This window comes from Engraulis encrasicolus, chromosome 14 (genome assembly GCF_034702125.1).
Source record: "Engraulis encrasicolus isolate BLACKSEA-1 chromosome 14, IST_EnEncr_1.0, whole genome shotgun sequence".
NCBI classification, from domain to species: Eukaryota; Metazoa; Chordata; class Actinopteri; order Clupeiformes; family Engraulidae; genus Engraulis; species Engraulis encrasicolus.
Window position 1 is genome coordinate 27,434,165 of NC_085870.1, and position 14,229 is coordinate 27,448,393.

A 14,229-nucleotide genomic window follows, 5' to 3' on the forward strand; every position below is an offset into this window, starting at 1 on the left:
TGTCGTGCTGCTATTCCACGGTAGCGACCTTCTCGCCGAACGTTAACCCTTACTTAGCTTTCCTCTCACAAATTCTTTTTAAAAGTTTTTTTTTGTCTTTTTGATTTTATTTATGACAGGACAGTGAGTGAAGGTGGTGACAGGAAGCGAGTGGGGAGAGAGAGACGGGGAAGGGTTGGCAAAGGACCTGGGGCGGGAATCGAACCCGAGTCAGCCGCATGGTACACGAGTGCCCTACCCATTGGCCACGGGAGGGCCTTCTCTCACAGAGTGCATTCCAACATGCGAACTTGCGTCCTCCACTTGTGCTTGTGGCCTCACGTTTTGCCGATGCCCCGCCTCCGTGGAGAAAACAATTAAGTTTCCCTGTTGTCAACCTAGCCACAACAATTTTTGGGGGACTATTCTTCATTCACCATCCAGTTTGCAAATGAGAAAATGACTTTACAATTGAGCTTTATTGAGATATTGAAATATAATGCTGTTGTCAGTGATATCATGACGTATTACTTTCTGGTACAAGGCCACAAGCACAAGTGGAGGATGCAAGGTCAGATATTGGAACGCACTTACAAATGTAATGTCTCTTTTTCATGAATATCGTCCTCCATGACCTCTATCTCTTGCTTAGTAGGTTACCAGCCATCATCCACCGCATTGATCCAAGGAAGGAAGCACAAGGAAATTGGTGAAAATATTGTGCACAATCCTGGGAATTCCCTTTAAAGGCACTGTGTAGGATGAGGCCAGAGTAGGTATTGCAACTACCCTGCCCATTGAAACTGTGCTGCTTATTGCCAAATATGATCTTTTCATGAATATTTACTAAATAATAAACCAATATCACAAGCAGTTGCAACTGGTTACAACAGGCCCACTTATGCCACAGGACAGAAGGCACACACATACTACACAGTTATTGTATAAAAAGTCATTAATTAATTATCAAGCTGTTTTTGTGTCTTGAAAATGCAGGACATGTATAAACATCAGCAGAGAAATATTATTATACAATAAAAACAAGAGAGAACACTGTAATAAGCTCAAGCCAAATTTTATTTGTTTTCTAATTTGTTGGTCACTTGAAATACGCACGTGTGACACAAACATTGCCAAAAGACGGAATTGTGCATTCCCTGCTATAACTGTGTTCAAAGGAAGGGGGAGGAATCGGAAACAAACATCAGAAAAGCGGCGAGGCAGAATTTAGAACTTTCCGAATTCCTCTTCTTCAAAGTCAAAGCCAAGGTCACATCCACAACGTGAGGAAGTCTTTCAAACCGTCGAAAGAACACCTTTGCTCAATACTACATCCATCATTGCGGTCACTTGTGGTCTTTATGGCCCAGAAAAAAAAACACATTATATTATATTTAACTCACAGATAATTGTTCTTAAATGTCCATGTCCTTGAACAGGATTGTGAGATCGCGTCTAGAGTAGTCTTCTAGAGGGATCCATGGCTCTGCATTTCCACAGCAGTGCTGTTGGTTTATTACATCTCACTCCACCTTTAATCTCTATTTGGAACTATACAGCCCCCCCGGGGTAATCGATTACACCCTACTTAATGTAAGGAAAACATTTCTTCTGTGTGATAATAATGTGATAGTCTGTACACATAGCTCTCACACAAAACACATCCTCTCAAGTAGAATTCTGCTTTTGGTGGAAGTCATATACAGTTCATGATTTAGAATTACAATATCTGGTAACGTAAAGTTTTTTTTAATATATATAAAGCTTTTCTTTTCACGGTACCTGGTACTCATACACACAGCCTAAGATTCCTGTTGTTCATGGATGAACATGTATGTTTTTTAAATATGTTTGCCTATTCATGTAAAACAACATCAAGGAAACAGTGTCCAAAACAATTAATTTACAATTAATTTGGAAAATCAGATGAAGCTGTAGACCTAACCCATCTTCTACGGTGTACCCTATCCCCTGCAAATGGCGATGACCTTTGGCCAGTGCAAATGCATCTCCCCCAACAGATTGTATGGTATTATATTTTCGAATTGGTGTCGTGTTGCAACTGTAAAAAGAAAGTCAAAGCTCCAGAGGTGATTTCTACACCAACACATTCATCTCATACGCAAACCCTCTCCCACAAGGCCACTCATGCGGCAACAGACTTAAGTGCTTACTGTGCATCCTTCCAGAGTGATTACAGAAGAGAAAACAAAAACGACAACAAATAACTGCAGTTCAAGGCACACCCACAAGGGGGAGCAGTTCATCTCAAGTATACAGCTGGCGTTGGGAGTTCCAGTGAAGAGTTCTAGTTCTAGAGTGGTGGTGGGGTTCCAGGCAGAGAGCCCAGTGCAGGACACAGGCGAGCAGGCAGAAGCAGTTGGCACAGGTGACCTGGGCTAGACTGGACTGGGGATTGGGGTGGGTAGGTGGCAGGTGGGGTGGGAGCTCACAGTGACGTGATGTGTCTAATAGCTGTCCTCCTGTTCTCCACATCCAACTGGGGTGAACTGGCAACAGTAACTCCTAGAACCCCCTCATTCTCAAGTCATTCTCAAGTCCTATACACCTATACACAGATATATCCCAATACATCCCGATGTATCTTAATATATCCATAGGCCAATGGTTTCAGTGCATACAGTGATCCATCATGTTCAGCATACTGCATTGTGTATGTATGTGGAACGGTGGGCGTATTTACAGATATTGGTTAGAATATATTTCTGTATATATGTACATAGCTACAGAACTTGGCTGGGTGATGGACTTTAAAGCACACACACACACACACCTACACTCGACAAGGTCCAAATGTGCCTTGGCTACTGTATGATAAGGTCATATGCACACGCACACACACACACACGCACACACGTACACGCATACGTAATCCCACGCACACACTCACACACACACACACAGAGCGTCTCCCCAACCAATACGTAGATGAAAACGATTGTGTGTAGCCACCGATATACAGTACAATATAATGCACATAGCCTATGTACAGTACAGAAGAAATGTTGGAAGAGCAGGTATACATACACTCCACTCCAGTATTTACATTCTCCAGTAGATTAAATAATACACTTTAAAGTTACGGGACGTCAAAGTCCACACCATGAAAGCATGAAGAGTCATCAAGAGGGGCTTTTTTGCAGACGCAGTGTAGTTAGGATATTCTGGCTGCTACACTACACACGCAAAACCAAAACGCACCGCCCGCCATCTTGTGGAAGTAGAGCGGGACCAAAGAATTGTCTAGTAGAGGAAGATACTTCAAGCCCATGCACTTCCTGGATCCATGTGATGTCAGGTGAACGCCCCCTTCAGGAGACCTTTGCTTAGGAGACCTTTGGAGACGTAAGGTTGAGAATAAATGGAGTTCCTTTGGCTGTAGATGGCGGTAGCACGTATCTTATGCAAGCCGTCACCAAATGCCACAGAAAGAGAAGAAAAAGGAGGGGACAACGCCCCCTTAGGAGACCAAACTTGAGCACACTCGTTGGCATTAAGTGGACAGAGTTTGAATTATCTTTCTATACTAAGAAAATCTTTGGTGGGACTTTATAGGGTGCTGGTTCTGGGGTTGTGGGGCGAAAGAGGGGCGGGGGGAGGGGTGCATGGGGGTGCGGGGCTGGCAACGGCGGGGAAGACGAAAACGCGAGGGCTGGTGGGGGACGCCAGCTCGTGCCATTGGCTGAAGTAGACGGGGTATCTCATTGGATCTCCGTACGCCAGCGGAGACACCACCACGCCCCCACGAAGCAGCGTGGCGGGATCCAGCCCGGCGCCTGCCGGACAGCTGTCAATCATGGGGCAGGACAGAGGCAGTTGGGCGGCGGCGGCAGCAGCAGCGCCATCTAGCGTTGTGGAGGCCAGCTGCAAGAGACCAGAAGAGAGACTCAGTGGAGTTAGAGCAGCAAGGGATCAGCCCAGCCGTGGCTCAATCGGCTGGGCACTGGTCTGCTACACCGGCGGCCCGGGTTCGAGTCCGGCCCGGGTCATTTGCAGAACCCTCCCCTTCTCTCTCCCCACTCACTTCCTGTCACCGTCTAAAGCCATAAAAATAAAGTCTTAAAGACCAAAAAAATCTAAAAAAAGAGCAGTGAGGGGCCAGATGAGACCGACAGTGCCGTTAAAGGAGGAGATACAATAGAGTAAGGCATTGCATTTACAGCTGCACTGAGGCAGTCACACCAGCAGGACATTAAAGGAAAACCATTTTAACAGTGCAGTTACAGCTGAAAGAGAGTGAATGGTACAGCCAATGCAGTAACGTGTGCATCTATTGGTACTGCACGTGGTCTCAGGTATAGGTGCATTAAAATATCGCAAATATTTGCAGATATAAATAAATATCTACATTCATTGTTCACATGCACACATAAACACAACACACCAACACATCATACCTTCCTCACTCACACACAGAGACACACAGACACAGACACACAGACACAGACACACACACACACACACACACACACACACACACACACACACACACACACACCAACACACACACACACACACACACACACACACACACACACACACTCACACACAGAGACACACAGACACAGACACACAGACACAGACACACACACACAAACGTACAAAAACACACACAGTGCTCACCTCCAGGGTGAGTGTTCTCCTGGCCCTGACCCGGGCCTCTGCCCTGGCTCTGCCCTCCTGCCACTGGGCCGGCATGCTGGGGTCCGCCCTGTTCTGGGGGCTCCCTTGGCCCACCGCTGGTACCACCCCTGGAGCTGCTTGTACCCCTGGTACTGCTGCTGACAGCCCTGGCACAGTGGGCTCCCCGGCCCATTCATCCCCTGGCCAGTGCATCGGTGGTTGTGTGGCCATGGTGTTGCCTGTGATGTTAGCCCTGGCTGTGATGTTAGCCCTGGCGGAGATGTTAGCCCTGGCGATGGGTGTGTTGTTGTTACTGTTGTTGTTGGTCTGGTGGTCCTGAACTCTGCCTGCTATAGCTGCCGCCGTGTTGTTGCTGTTATTGGTCTGGGCCTGAGCGGGCCTGACGATTGGCTGGTGGGGAGGTGGGGTGGAGCCTGTCGTCGGAGGCTGGTAGGAGGCAGCGGTGCTTGCTCCAGATCCTGGCAGAGAGAGAGAGGGAGAGGACAGCGTTCAGTTCACTTCAGACGCACCTCATAGGTTATATACTGAGGCTCACCTAACTGAACAGTGAACAGCTCACCTCATTTACTGAACAGTAACTACACCCTAATATAACATGTGTGTCAATGATGTTTTAGTAGTAGGCCTACCACACGTCAGGGTGGTGCAGCCACCGCTATAACCGCTATTGTATGGATTTAATTATTTTCCTTCATTATTAGTGGATTATCTAAGAAGCATATTCATTGCAGTACGTTCAAAAAGCACCTACAATCATACTTATTCACTGAGGCCTATGGTCCTTAACCACCCTGCCCCAACCTCACCTCTACCCGCCTCCTCTCCTCTCTCTTTATTCCCCTGCCCATTCTCCTTTTGTAAAGCGACCTTAGGTTACTTGAAAGGTATAAAACCAAGTTATTATTATTATTATTATTATTACATTAATTACCAATTACTAATTAATTTATGCGCATTAGCTTTTGTTGTCACCTGACATCTGAGCCCAAAACACGTCATTGATCCATGTTCATCTAACTCATTGTGCAGAAAACATGCAAGGACAGCATTCACCTTTGTTGTATTTGCTGAATAGAGAGTAACGGCACCTAATATGTTAATCTAATTCCCGGAAGGTGTTTAAAAGACTATGTTATTGATTAGATGGATTAGTAAGTGGGCATTACTGATTGGAGTTACTGTAGTGTCAGGAGAGTGGCAGAGCAAGGGCAGCGTTCCCTTCAGACATTTAAATGTGTATTCCTGCATTTACGTAAGAGTGACTGAGCCATGATGTACTGTATAGATATAAGTTCTATTGTACAGGAAACAGCACAGGGATAAAGTTTCCTTCAGACAGCGTTTCACATACTACTACTGACACTGTCACTTATTTGAGTCTCTATTGGAAAACAACGGTAGCTTAATAAATGAATAATATGTCATCCTACAGGCAACTGCTCAATGACAATAAAGCTGATGAAGGAGAGGCTTGGTGGGAATCAACCCACAGTCTAATGAGGTATACAAACTTGCAAATTTGAAAATAGTTGCAAATAGTTTTAGTTTTAGTTGGTTAGAGTACCACATCATTACTCAGTCTGCGTGTCCATTTTTTTACAATAATTTTCTTATCAGCAGCACTGTCTGTGTGTCTGCATTGATTTACACCAAACTGAGTAAATGAAATTGCGTTAGGCAAGCAATGAACTCCAAAGTCAAAGGGTGCAGTGAACATAATGAATAGCTAAGAGTTATGGATGATATCAAAATTAGAGATGCACCGGATCCAAGATCCGGTTCCGGATCCGGCAGGCTAATAGGGTTTTTCACAGGATCCGGATCCGGTTCCAGGATCCAGGATCCGGTAGCATAGGCTTTTCAGTCAAAATAGTTTGAGCCAACGTAATAAAAAGAGCCCACATGTGCGAGTAGGCTATGTGTTTCAACCCTTTCGTAGGATCCGGTATCCGGTTGCGGATCCGGCAGGATCTTAAGCAGTGGATCCAGTATCCGGCAGTATCCAAAAAATCAGGATCCGGTGCATCTCTAATAAAAATGTGTAATAGACAGGATAGTTACTACTACCACGCTCTTTGCCGAGGCACAGCCGCTTCAAGGTGGTCCCTGAAAGAAGAGGAGCACAGCTCCATCAGTCTCACGGCAACAGACACATTCACACAATCAGATACACAGAGACGGCGGAACAAGCTTGCGGCAGCGCTACGTTTAAAACATTAAGCAAACAAAACATTTGCTGCATACTACAAACTGTTTCGTAGTAACTGCATGCATTTAAATGCAGTTAAATGACATTCATCTAAGAAAAAGATTTGAGTCTTGAGCGGTGTACAACTTGAAATGAAGCACACACAAGACCATGACAAACAGGGCAGCGGTGAACCTACACATGTCTGACACGTTTGAACTAACACTGACACAGTGGACTGGAGCACTTCAGGACTATGGCTCTACAGCAAACAGACGGATGGAGGTCATGCATCCAAAAAAAAGGACAAATAAAAAACCATGCGGTGCAGTCGTGCTCGACTAGTAGGACTGTGGAAGCAAAGGCGAGGTCTCGCACAACACACTGGACTCCCAGACTGACGACGACTAGCAAACTAGATAACTAGCAGACTAGCCACACTCTACGGCCCTCAGCAGGGCATCTACACTGTAAAACATTGTAGCCAGGTAAAAGCTAAAAAAGTAAGTGGCCCAGCTGCCTTAAGTGTGTAAGTTAACTCAACTTGAGAAAGTCTCGAGTTAATTTAACTTACAAACTTAAGGCAGCAGGGCAACTTGCCTTTTTTACGTTTACAGTAACTGGCTCGCAATGTGTTACAGTGTAGCTCATCTACAGTGCCAACCATCAGCCATGCAGTACTCAAGCACATTACGGAGTGGGGAGGCCAAGAAGACCCTTCGTCACACAGCACAAGAGAAAGAGAAAAGAACGCAAACAGAAGAAGAACTGGCACAGGACAGACACAGAGAAAGAAGAAGGGGGTGACAGGTGAGGAGGAGAGACAGTGAGGAAGGGATGGGGAACAGTGGAGGAGAGAGACGAAAAGAGACGGGTGAGAGAGAGAGAGAGAGAAAGACAGGTAGAGAAATACAACTTGGGTGAAAGGAAGATCAAACAATCCGATGGAATCAAGGCATTAATTTAACAGGTTGTGAAAAAATGATAAGAGAAAGAGAGAGGGAGAAATGGAGGAGACAAAGAGATACAAACAGATGGACAGAGAAACAGGCCCACTGAGGAATCTAGCGCGGGGTTTGCTACTGCTGCCTTTATACTGCACCCTCTCTGGCGTTACGGGGTAGGTGGGCCAGCCTGCAGAGACGACACCGGGGGGGAAGAGAGAGGAACAGGAGTAGACACACACAACACACAAGAAGAAGAAGAAGAAGAAGAGTTGCAGGCCGAGCTCAGCACACACCCAACTCAACAACCAACTCAACTCACTGACTAACTCACTAATACATCACATTACATTACATTACACTTTTCTGATGCTCTCATCCAAAGCGACTTGCAGCTGTTTTACAGTCCCTGGAGCAATGTGGGGTTAGGTGCCTGCCTTGCTCAAAGGCACTTCAGCCATGGATGAAGGTGTAAGGAGAGGTAAGGGTGGGATTTGAACCTGCAACCCTCTGATATTAAGACCACCTCCCTGACCACCAGACTAACTAAGTAACAGACTGACCCACTAACTAATAACTGAGAGGTTATATAACTAATAAGGTAAAATAACTGAGAGGTTAACCAATTAACTGGAGCTGAGTCATAAACTGCAGTAACAAATGGGCTGTGTGACTGCCTGGCTGCCTGATTGAGATGTAGAAGTTTACTGGAAGTAATGAGCCATGGAATTACAGAAACCCAAAGGGCAAACACTCTCCCATTCAACAGCATAGGCGCTGTGTGTCTGTGTTTGTTTTGTACTCTATATAATTTCTGCTCATATTCCTACAGTATATCTATGATTTTATTAGTGACATGCATCATGAATCTCTGTCAGGGTGGTTGACAAACTGGTGTGAGAAAGCAAAAACCTGTTGCCATATACAATATATCCTTTGCCCATGCACTCCTACTGAGATCAGTGTGGGCAGTCATTTAGCAGCCAAACCTTTGTATTTTCTCTGTTTAATAAAAAGTAAACATAGGTGATTTTCAATTATCAGATCAGCTACTTGAATAATCACGCTAGTGAGGGCCAGCTGGTTCAGTGACTAGCTGGAATGAACATGTGACATGATTTTTACTTCCTTAAACCAGGATGCATCCCTGTGACAACTGTTAATGCTGCTTTGAGCCCGTATCTATTGAAAATGTCAGTATAATTTGTTTTATTTGAGGACATTTGCAGCCAAACTGAATGAAGGGAAAATGAAACCATGTCTTGTTATTATGCAGCTGTGCATGCTATTCACACGAATATCATGAAGACTCCTGGTGTACTTGTAATGGTTAGGGTAATGTATGGGATATACAACATCAAACACACATTTTCCATGAACAGTCATTAAACACAAAACATGTACGGCCTCATGAGAGTTTACCAACCCTAAAGTCAGAGCCAACCGGCTGCATTTTCATTTTTACCATTTATGTCGATGTTAGGCTATAAATACCACTTATGAACAAACTCCACCTTACACCAATTTCGATTATGACTCCTTAGAAACCCTTTTCCTCTCTCCCCTCTTCATTTCCCAAAAACGGTGCATTGCCTGAGTAGTCGGCTTAGAGGTTGCGACTACAAAAAAAACCCCTGATCACACTGCATTTGTTCAGCCTGGTTCAAAAGCATTCATACTGCTATATATCTAAGACTATTTATCTATCTTCAATCTATCTAAGACCTTCTGGATTTCCTGAGCTGTTGCCAGAGGTCTACATATGACGAAACACTTGCCCTCAGATAACACCAAGAGGACATCAGTATGCAAAGGCAGAACAACTGAACACCGGGCCCCGGGGCAAAACACGGATAGGGCACCCCCCCGTACAGAAAGCTAAGGTGCAATAAGGGCACAAGGCCCCACCACCAATACGGCCCTGGGTCCATGGGCAAAATGCTCTGCTAGCACCCCATATACCGGTACTGTAGCTCTGCCCCTGGCTGATAGTTGACACAGTCATGTACTGTACGTACAGTATCTACCGTGCTGCTGGTTAACACTGGGTCATGTGTCTATCTACTGTGCTGCTGGTTAACACTGGGCCGTGTGTCTATCTAGCGTGCTGCTGGTTAACACTGGGTCATGTGTCTATCTACCGTGCTGCTGGTTAACACTGAGTCATGTGTCTATCTACCGTGCTGCTGGTTAACACTGGGTCATGTGTCTATCTACCGTGCTGCTGGTTAACACTGGGCCGTGTGTCTATCTAGCGTGCTGCTGGTTAACACTGGGTCATGTGTCTATCTACCGTGCTGCTGGTTAACACTGAGTCATGTGTCTATCTACCGTGCTGCTGGTTAACACTGGGTCATGTGTCTATCTACCGTGCTGCTGGTTAACACTGGGTCATGTGTCTATCTAACGTGCTGCTGGTTAACACTGGGTCATGTGTCTTGAACTTGGCTTTATTTATAACCACTCCCCATAACTAGAGAGTGGCAAGGTGGTGTGGGTAATGTAGGAAACGCGCTGGGCTGGTCCAGGAAGAGAGCGAGATGCGCGTTCCGTTACAGTCTATCTACCGTGCTGCTGGTTAACACTGAGTCATGTGTATTCCACCGTATGCTGATATCTGGGCCATGTGTATCCTACAGTATGCTGCAGCCTTCGCCATATGTCCCCAGCCGTATTACCGCTCAGCACACCTGGCCAATAGCAGATGGCTGCATGGCTTACAATGTCATTTTACTTGTCATATGACCTCGAGGAAACACTATCGTAGAAATACTGTATGAAAGGATGCTATTGCATGAAGCTAACGGTCTATGGAGTCTATCTTTTATCATCCCAAGATGTCATTGTTTTAGAGCCGTAAAGGTGAAGTTTAAGAGGAACGCAATATTACATGATGCTACAAACTTTGAGTTTTGTTTTCCTATATGCCTAGATGCACTTTGGCAGCAACTATTTCACACAAAATGTGGCCTCATCTCAAATTATATCTGTAGCCGAATACTTTACCGTATATCATAACCAAACAAACTATGCGATGCTATGTCTGCGGACATACACATGTGTAGGCCTATATTGGTCCAGTCTGTAGATAAACTCATCATACAAGCTAAGCTTTGCCTGAGGATGTATGCATTGCACTGTATGGTACCTAGACTCTTACACAGCCTGGGTTATTGTATGCCATGTACAGTACTGAAGATGTAAAGTATATCCAGTATGCAGGTAGGTAGACTCTGAGACAGGCTGTGATGGACACCATATGGCATGCTGAGAGATGCAGACGAGAGTCTCTCCGCCTATAGGGGGGCGTAGCGGACACACTCACCTGGTCCGGGCTGGCCAGGTATAGCGGTGTGCTCTCCCTGCAGGCCCGCGTAGATGTTGTCGGAGGAGAGCGAGCCCTTCAGGGAGCACGGCTGCTGCGTCTGCACCGGCTCTGATCCGGAACCCGGCCCGGCCACCGTGCCACCTGGACCCGGGCCTGGACACATGAGGGGACCCCTGGCAGGAGAGCCGTTCACACTGGGGGCATGTTCAGCTACACGGAAGAGGAAAACAGTGAATAGGGGCATGTTCAGCTACACACAGAGGAGGAATAGGGGCATATTCAGCTTCACAGAAGAGGAAAATACAGTGACTAGGGCCATGTTCAGTTTGCATGTTCACAGGAGAGGAAAACACAATTTCTGTTCTCAAATCGCTTTTGTGTCAGTGCAGAGTTCTACAGAGTTTAGTGTAGACTTCTATAGTGCATATTGTCAATGGAATGTTTGGACTGTCCGTGCACTGAATTGTCAGAGTTAATATCCTGAAACATAGTGCCTGAAGCGCACCAAGGGCATGTTCAGCTACACAGGAGAGGAAAACACATTGGGCTCTTGCTAACCTACAGAGAGGAATAAATACCACTAGGTGGTGCTATTCAGACATAAAAGGATGATGTTTGACTTCCTCGACTGATACACAGATGTGTGTTCGATACTTTAATGTACAGACAATATAAGAGAGAAGCAAAATATCCTCTGACTGGCAAGGAAACACTGCAGAAAAGAAATATGTTATTCACAACAGCATACTACGGCGGATGGGGTGGAGGTACTTGTAGTTTGTTGTTTTAGAACCTGCTACTAACTATGCTTACAATTCAGAGATATTAATCAGTAATATTCATTATTACTAACAGCTAATGCTTGTGACATTATAATATTTAGTCAAATCCTCATATAAAAATGTCAACGCATATCAAACTACTGTATATAAAACTGTATGGCAGACAGTGTGATCCCACTCACTCCTGGTGGCCTCGGTGGCCTTATATCAAACCATATATATCGACATATGAATCTCTATAAGTGTTATCCAACTCGCTCTTGGAGACCTTATATCAAACCATATAAATCTGCATACAAGTGTCTGTATACGTGTTATCCAACTCGCTCTTGGCGGCCTTATATAAACCATATAAATCTGCATACAAGTGTCTGTATAAGTGTTATCCAACTCGCTCTTGGCGGCCTTATATAAACCATATAAATCTGCATACAAGTGTCTGTATAAGTGTTATCCAACTCGCTCTTGGTGGCCTTATATAAACCATATAAATCTGCATATAAGTGTCTGCATAAGTGTTATCCAACTCACTCTTGGTGGCATCGGTGGCCTTGCCGGCGTCCTGGCTCTTGGTGACGCCGCGTAGCTGCTGTACCAGGGGGCTGAGCAGCTTGCCGGCCTTCAACTTGTGCTTGCTAGTGCGCCGGCGTCGGCCACCAGAGGGCAGCGTGGCGCTGAGGCCCAGAGTGGGGGGCAGAGTCTTCCCCAGCCGCTGGTACAGCAGCTCGACCTCCCCCCGCTGGTGAGCCTGCAGCTCAGAGATCTCCTTCATATGCCTGGAGGACACACAAGGGAGGAGGAGGGCAGATACACAACATATGAAGAGTTCAGATGCAAAACCCCCTAAGTGCCATTTCAGAAAATAATCTTAATTAATTTTTATTTAATACAAAACTATCAAAGTTGCATAGTTTTTTTTATTTTTTTATTTATGTAATATAACTATTTATATGAATTATCAAGTACATGAATGTAAACCAAACCAACAACAGGTTTCTCTAAAAATATAGAAGTGTAGGTCTTCAGAAATGGAGTTAGGGGGTTTTGCGTCTGAACTCTTCATATATTATGGCCTGTACTAAGAAGCTGCTTCAGGAGCAAACCACGTTAAAGGGGCACAAAGTAGGATGACGCGTTTCCGCGGTGCCCGTGGCATGCCTGTCTCAAAATGTACACAGTCATGAAAAAATACTGTTTAAATAAACGCGCTGTGAAAATGTTTTCCATCGCGGAATGCCAGCTATTGATACAAACCTGAATACGGTATGTAAAGCGATTTTTCGTATGGAAAGTGTTTCCCACGACACTCGTTCGGACGGCGCTGTCAAAAGTTGCATTTGGGGTTTTCTGACAGCAGACCATGGAAGTGGACGCGAGAGTCATGGTTCACCTACTAATTACTCAAATAAGCACCGGCTGACTCGGGACAGTGATTAATTAGACTTTTAATCCTACCTAGAGCCCCTTTAAGTTAAGAAGTAAATCATCTAATAGAAGAGCCTGGTATTGCTGTTGAGCCACTGCTGTACCTGGCCTCAGATATGCAGTCTAAACAAGATATATAAGCTGACATGTCCCGAGATCTCCTTCATAGGTAAAGTAGTAAAGGCTTTACTTTTGTGATAGGGCAGTCAAGACAGACAGGAAGTAAGTGGGGAGAGAGAGACGGGGAGGGGTCAGCAAATGACCTCGGGCCGGAATCGAACCGGAGTCGCCAGTGTAGTAGTGCAGTGCCCTATAGCTTGAGTCACGGCAGGGCTGTATCTGTGCCTTCTAGATGTGACTTTGACATGTGATGAATGAAAATGAAATGAATTGAAATAATTATATGACAGATATTATGGGGTGAATAAGGTAATGCACTGCTTCCTAAATAAATACTGTACAAGGGAAATGTGTTGTACTGATGTCTCTCCTTGTCTCTACTGCTACTGTAAATGCACACAGAATTAACCCAGCACATCTCCATTCCCCTCTCCCTCTGTCTTCCTACGGCACTAACCCACACAGTGGAGTAGATGTGTCTGACTCACTTGAACCTCACTCTTCGTGATGCTGTGAGTGGTGCAGTAATGTATCATGTTAAACTGGTCCCACTCACTGGACCCACTCTGTCAGCTTCGCTCCTGACTACCGTAAATGCCTACAGGTGGCATGTCGTCTGAGTCACTAGTCGCAGAGCCTCTATGCCGCACTGACCCCTACAGAGTAAAGGCGTCTGACTCACTCCTTACCTCTGCAGCACACGACTGCTAACTGCTGTATAATAAATGCCTTCAGTACAAACTTACCAAGCCTCTACTCCTACGTGGACAGCATAAAACTCATTATCTGACTCACTGC

The 14,229-nt window shown here is 45.4% G+C and overlaps 1 protein-coding gene across 1 annotated transcript in view; it reads right to left on the reverse strand.

Moving 5' to 3' along the window:
- Positions 1 to 3,549: 3,549 nt before the first annotated feature.
- Positions 3,550 to 14,229, reverse strand: part of wnk2 (WNK lysine deficient protein kinase 2) — a 59,699-nt gene continuing 49,019 nt past the window's right edge. The window contains exons 26-31 of the mRNA XM_063216635.1: positions 12,418 to 12,662; positions 11,102 to 11,314; positions 7,865 to 7,966; positions 6,706 to 6,750; positions 4,624 to 5,102; positions 3,550 to 3,864 (exon numbers count right to left, since the gene is read on the reverse strand). Of these exons, the coding sequence (XP_063072705.1) occupies positions 3,550 to 3,864; positions 4,624 to 5,102; positions 6,706 to 6,750; positions 7,865 to 7,966; positions 11,102 to 11,314; positions 12,418 to 12,662 (1,399 nt within the window). The remainder of the gene's footprint in view (positions 3,865 to 4,623; positions 5,103 to 6,705; positions 6,751 to 7,864; positions 7,967 to 11,101; positions 11,315 to 12,417; positions 12,663 to 14,229) is intronic.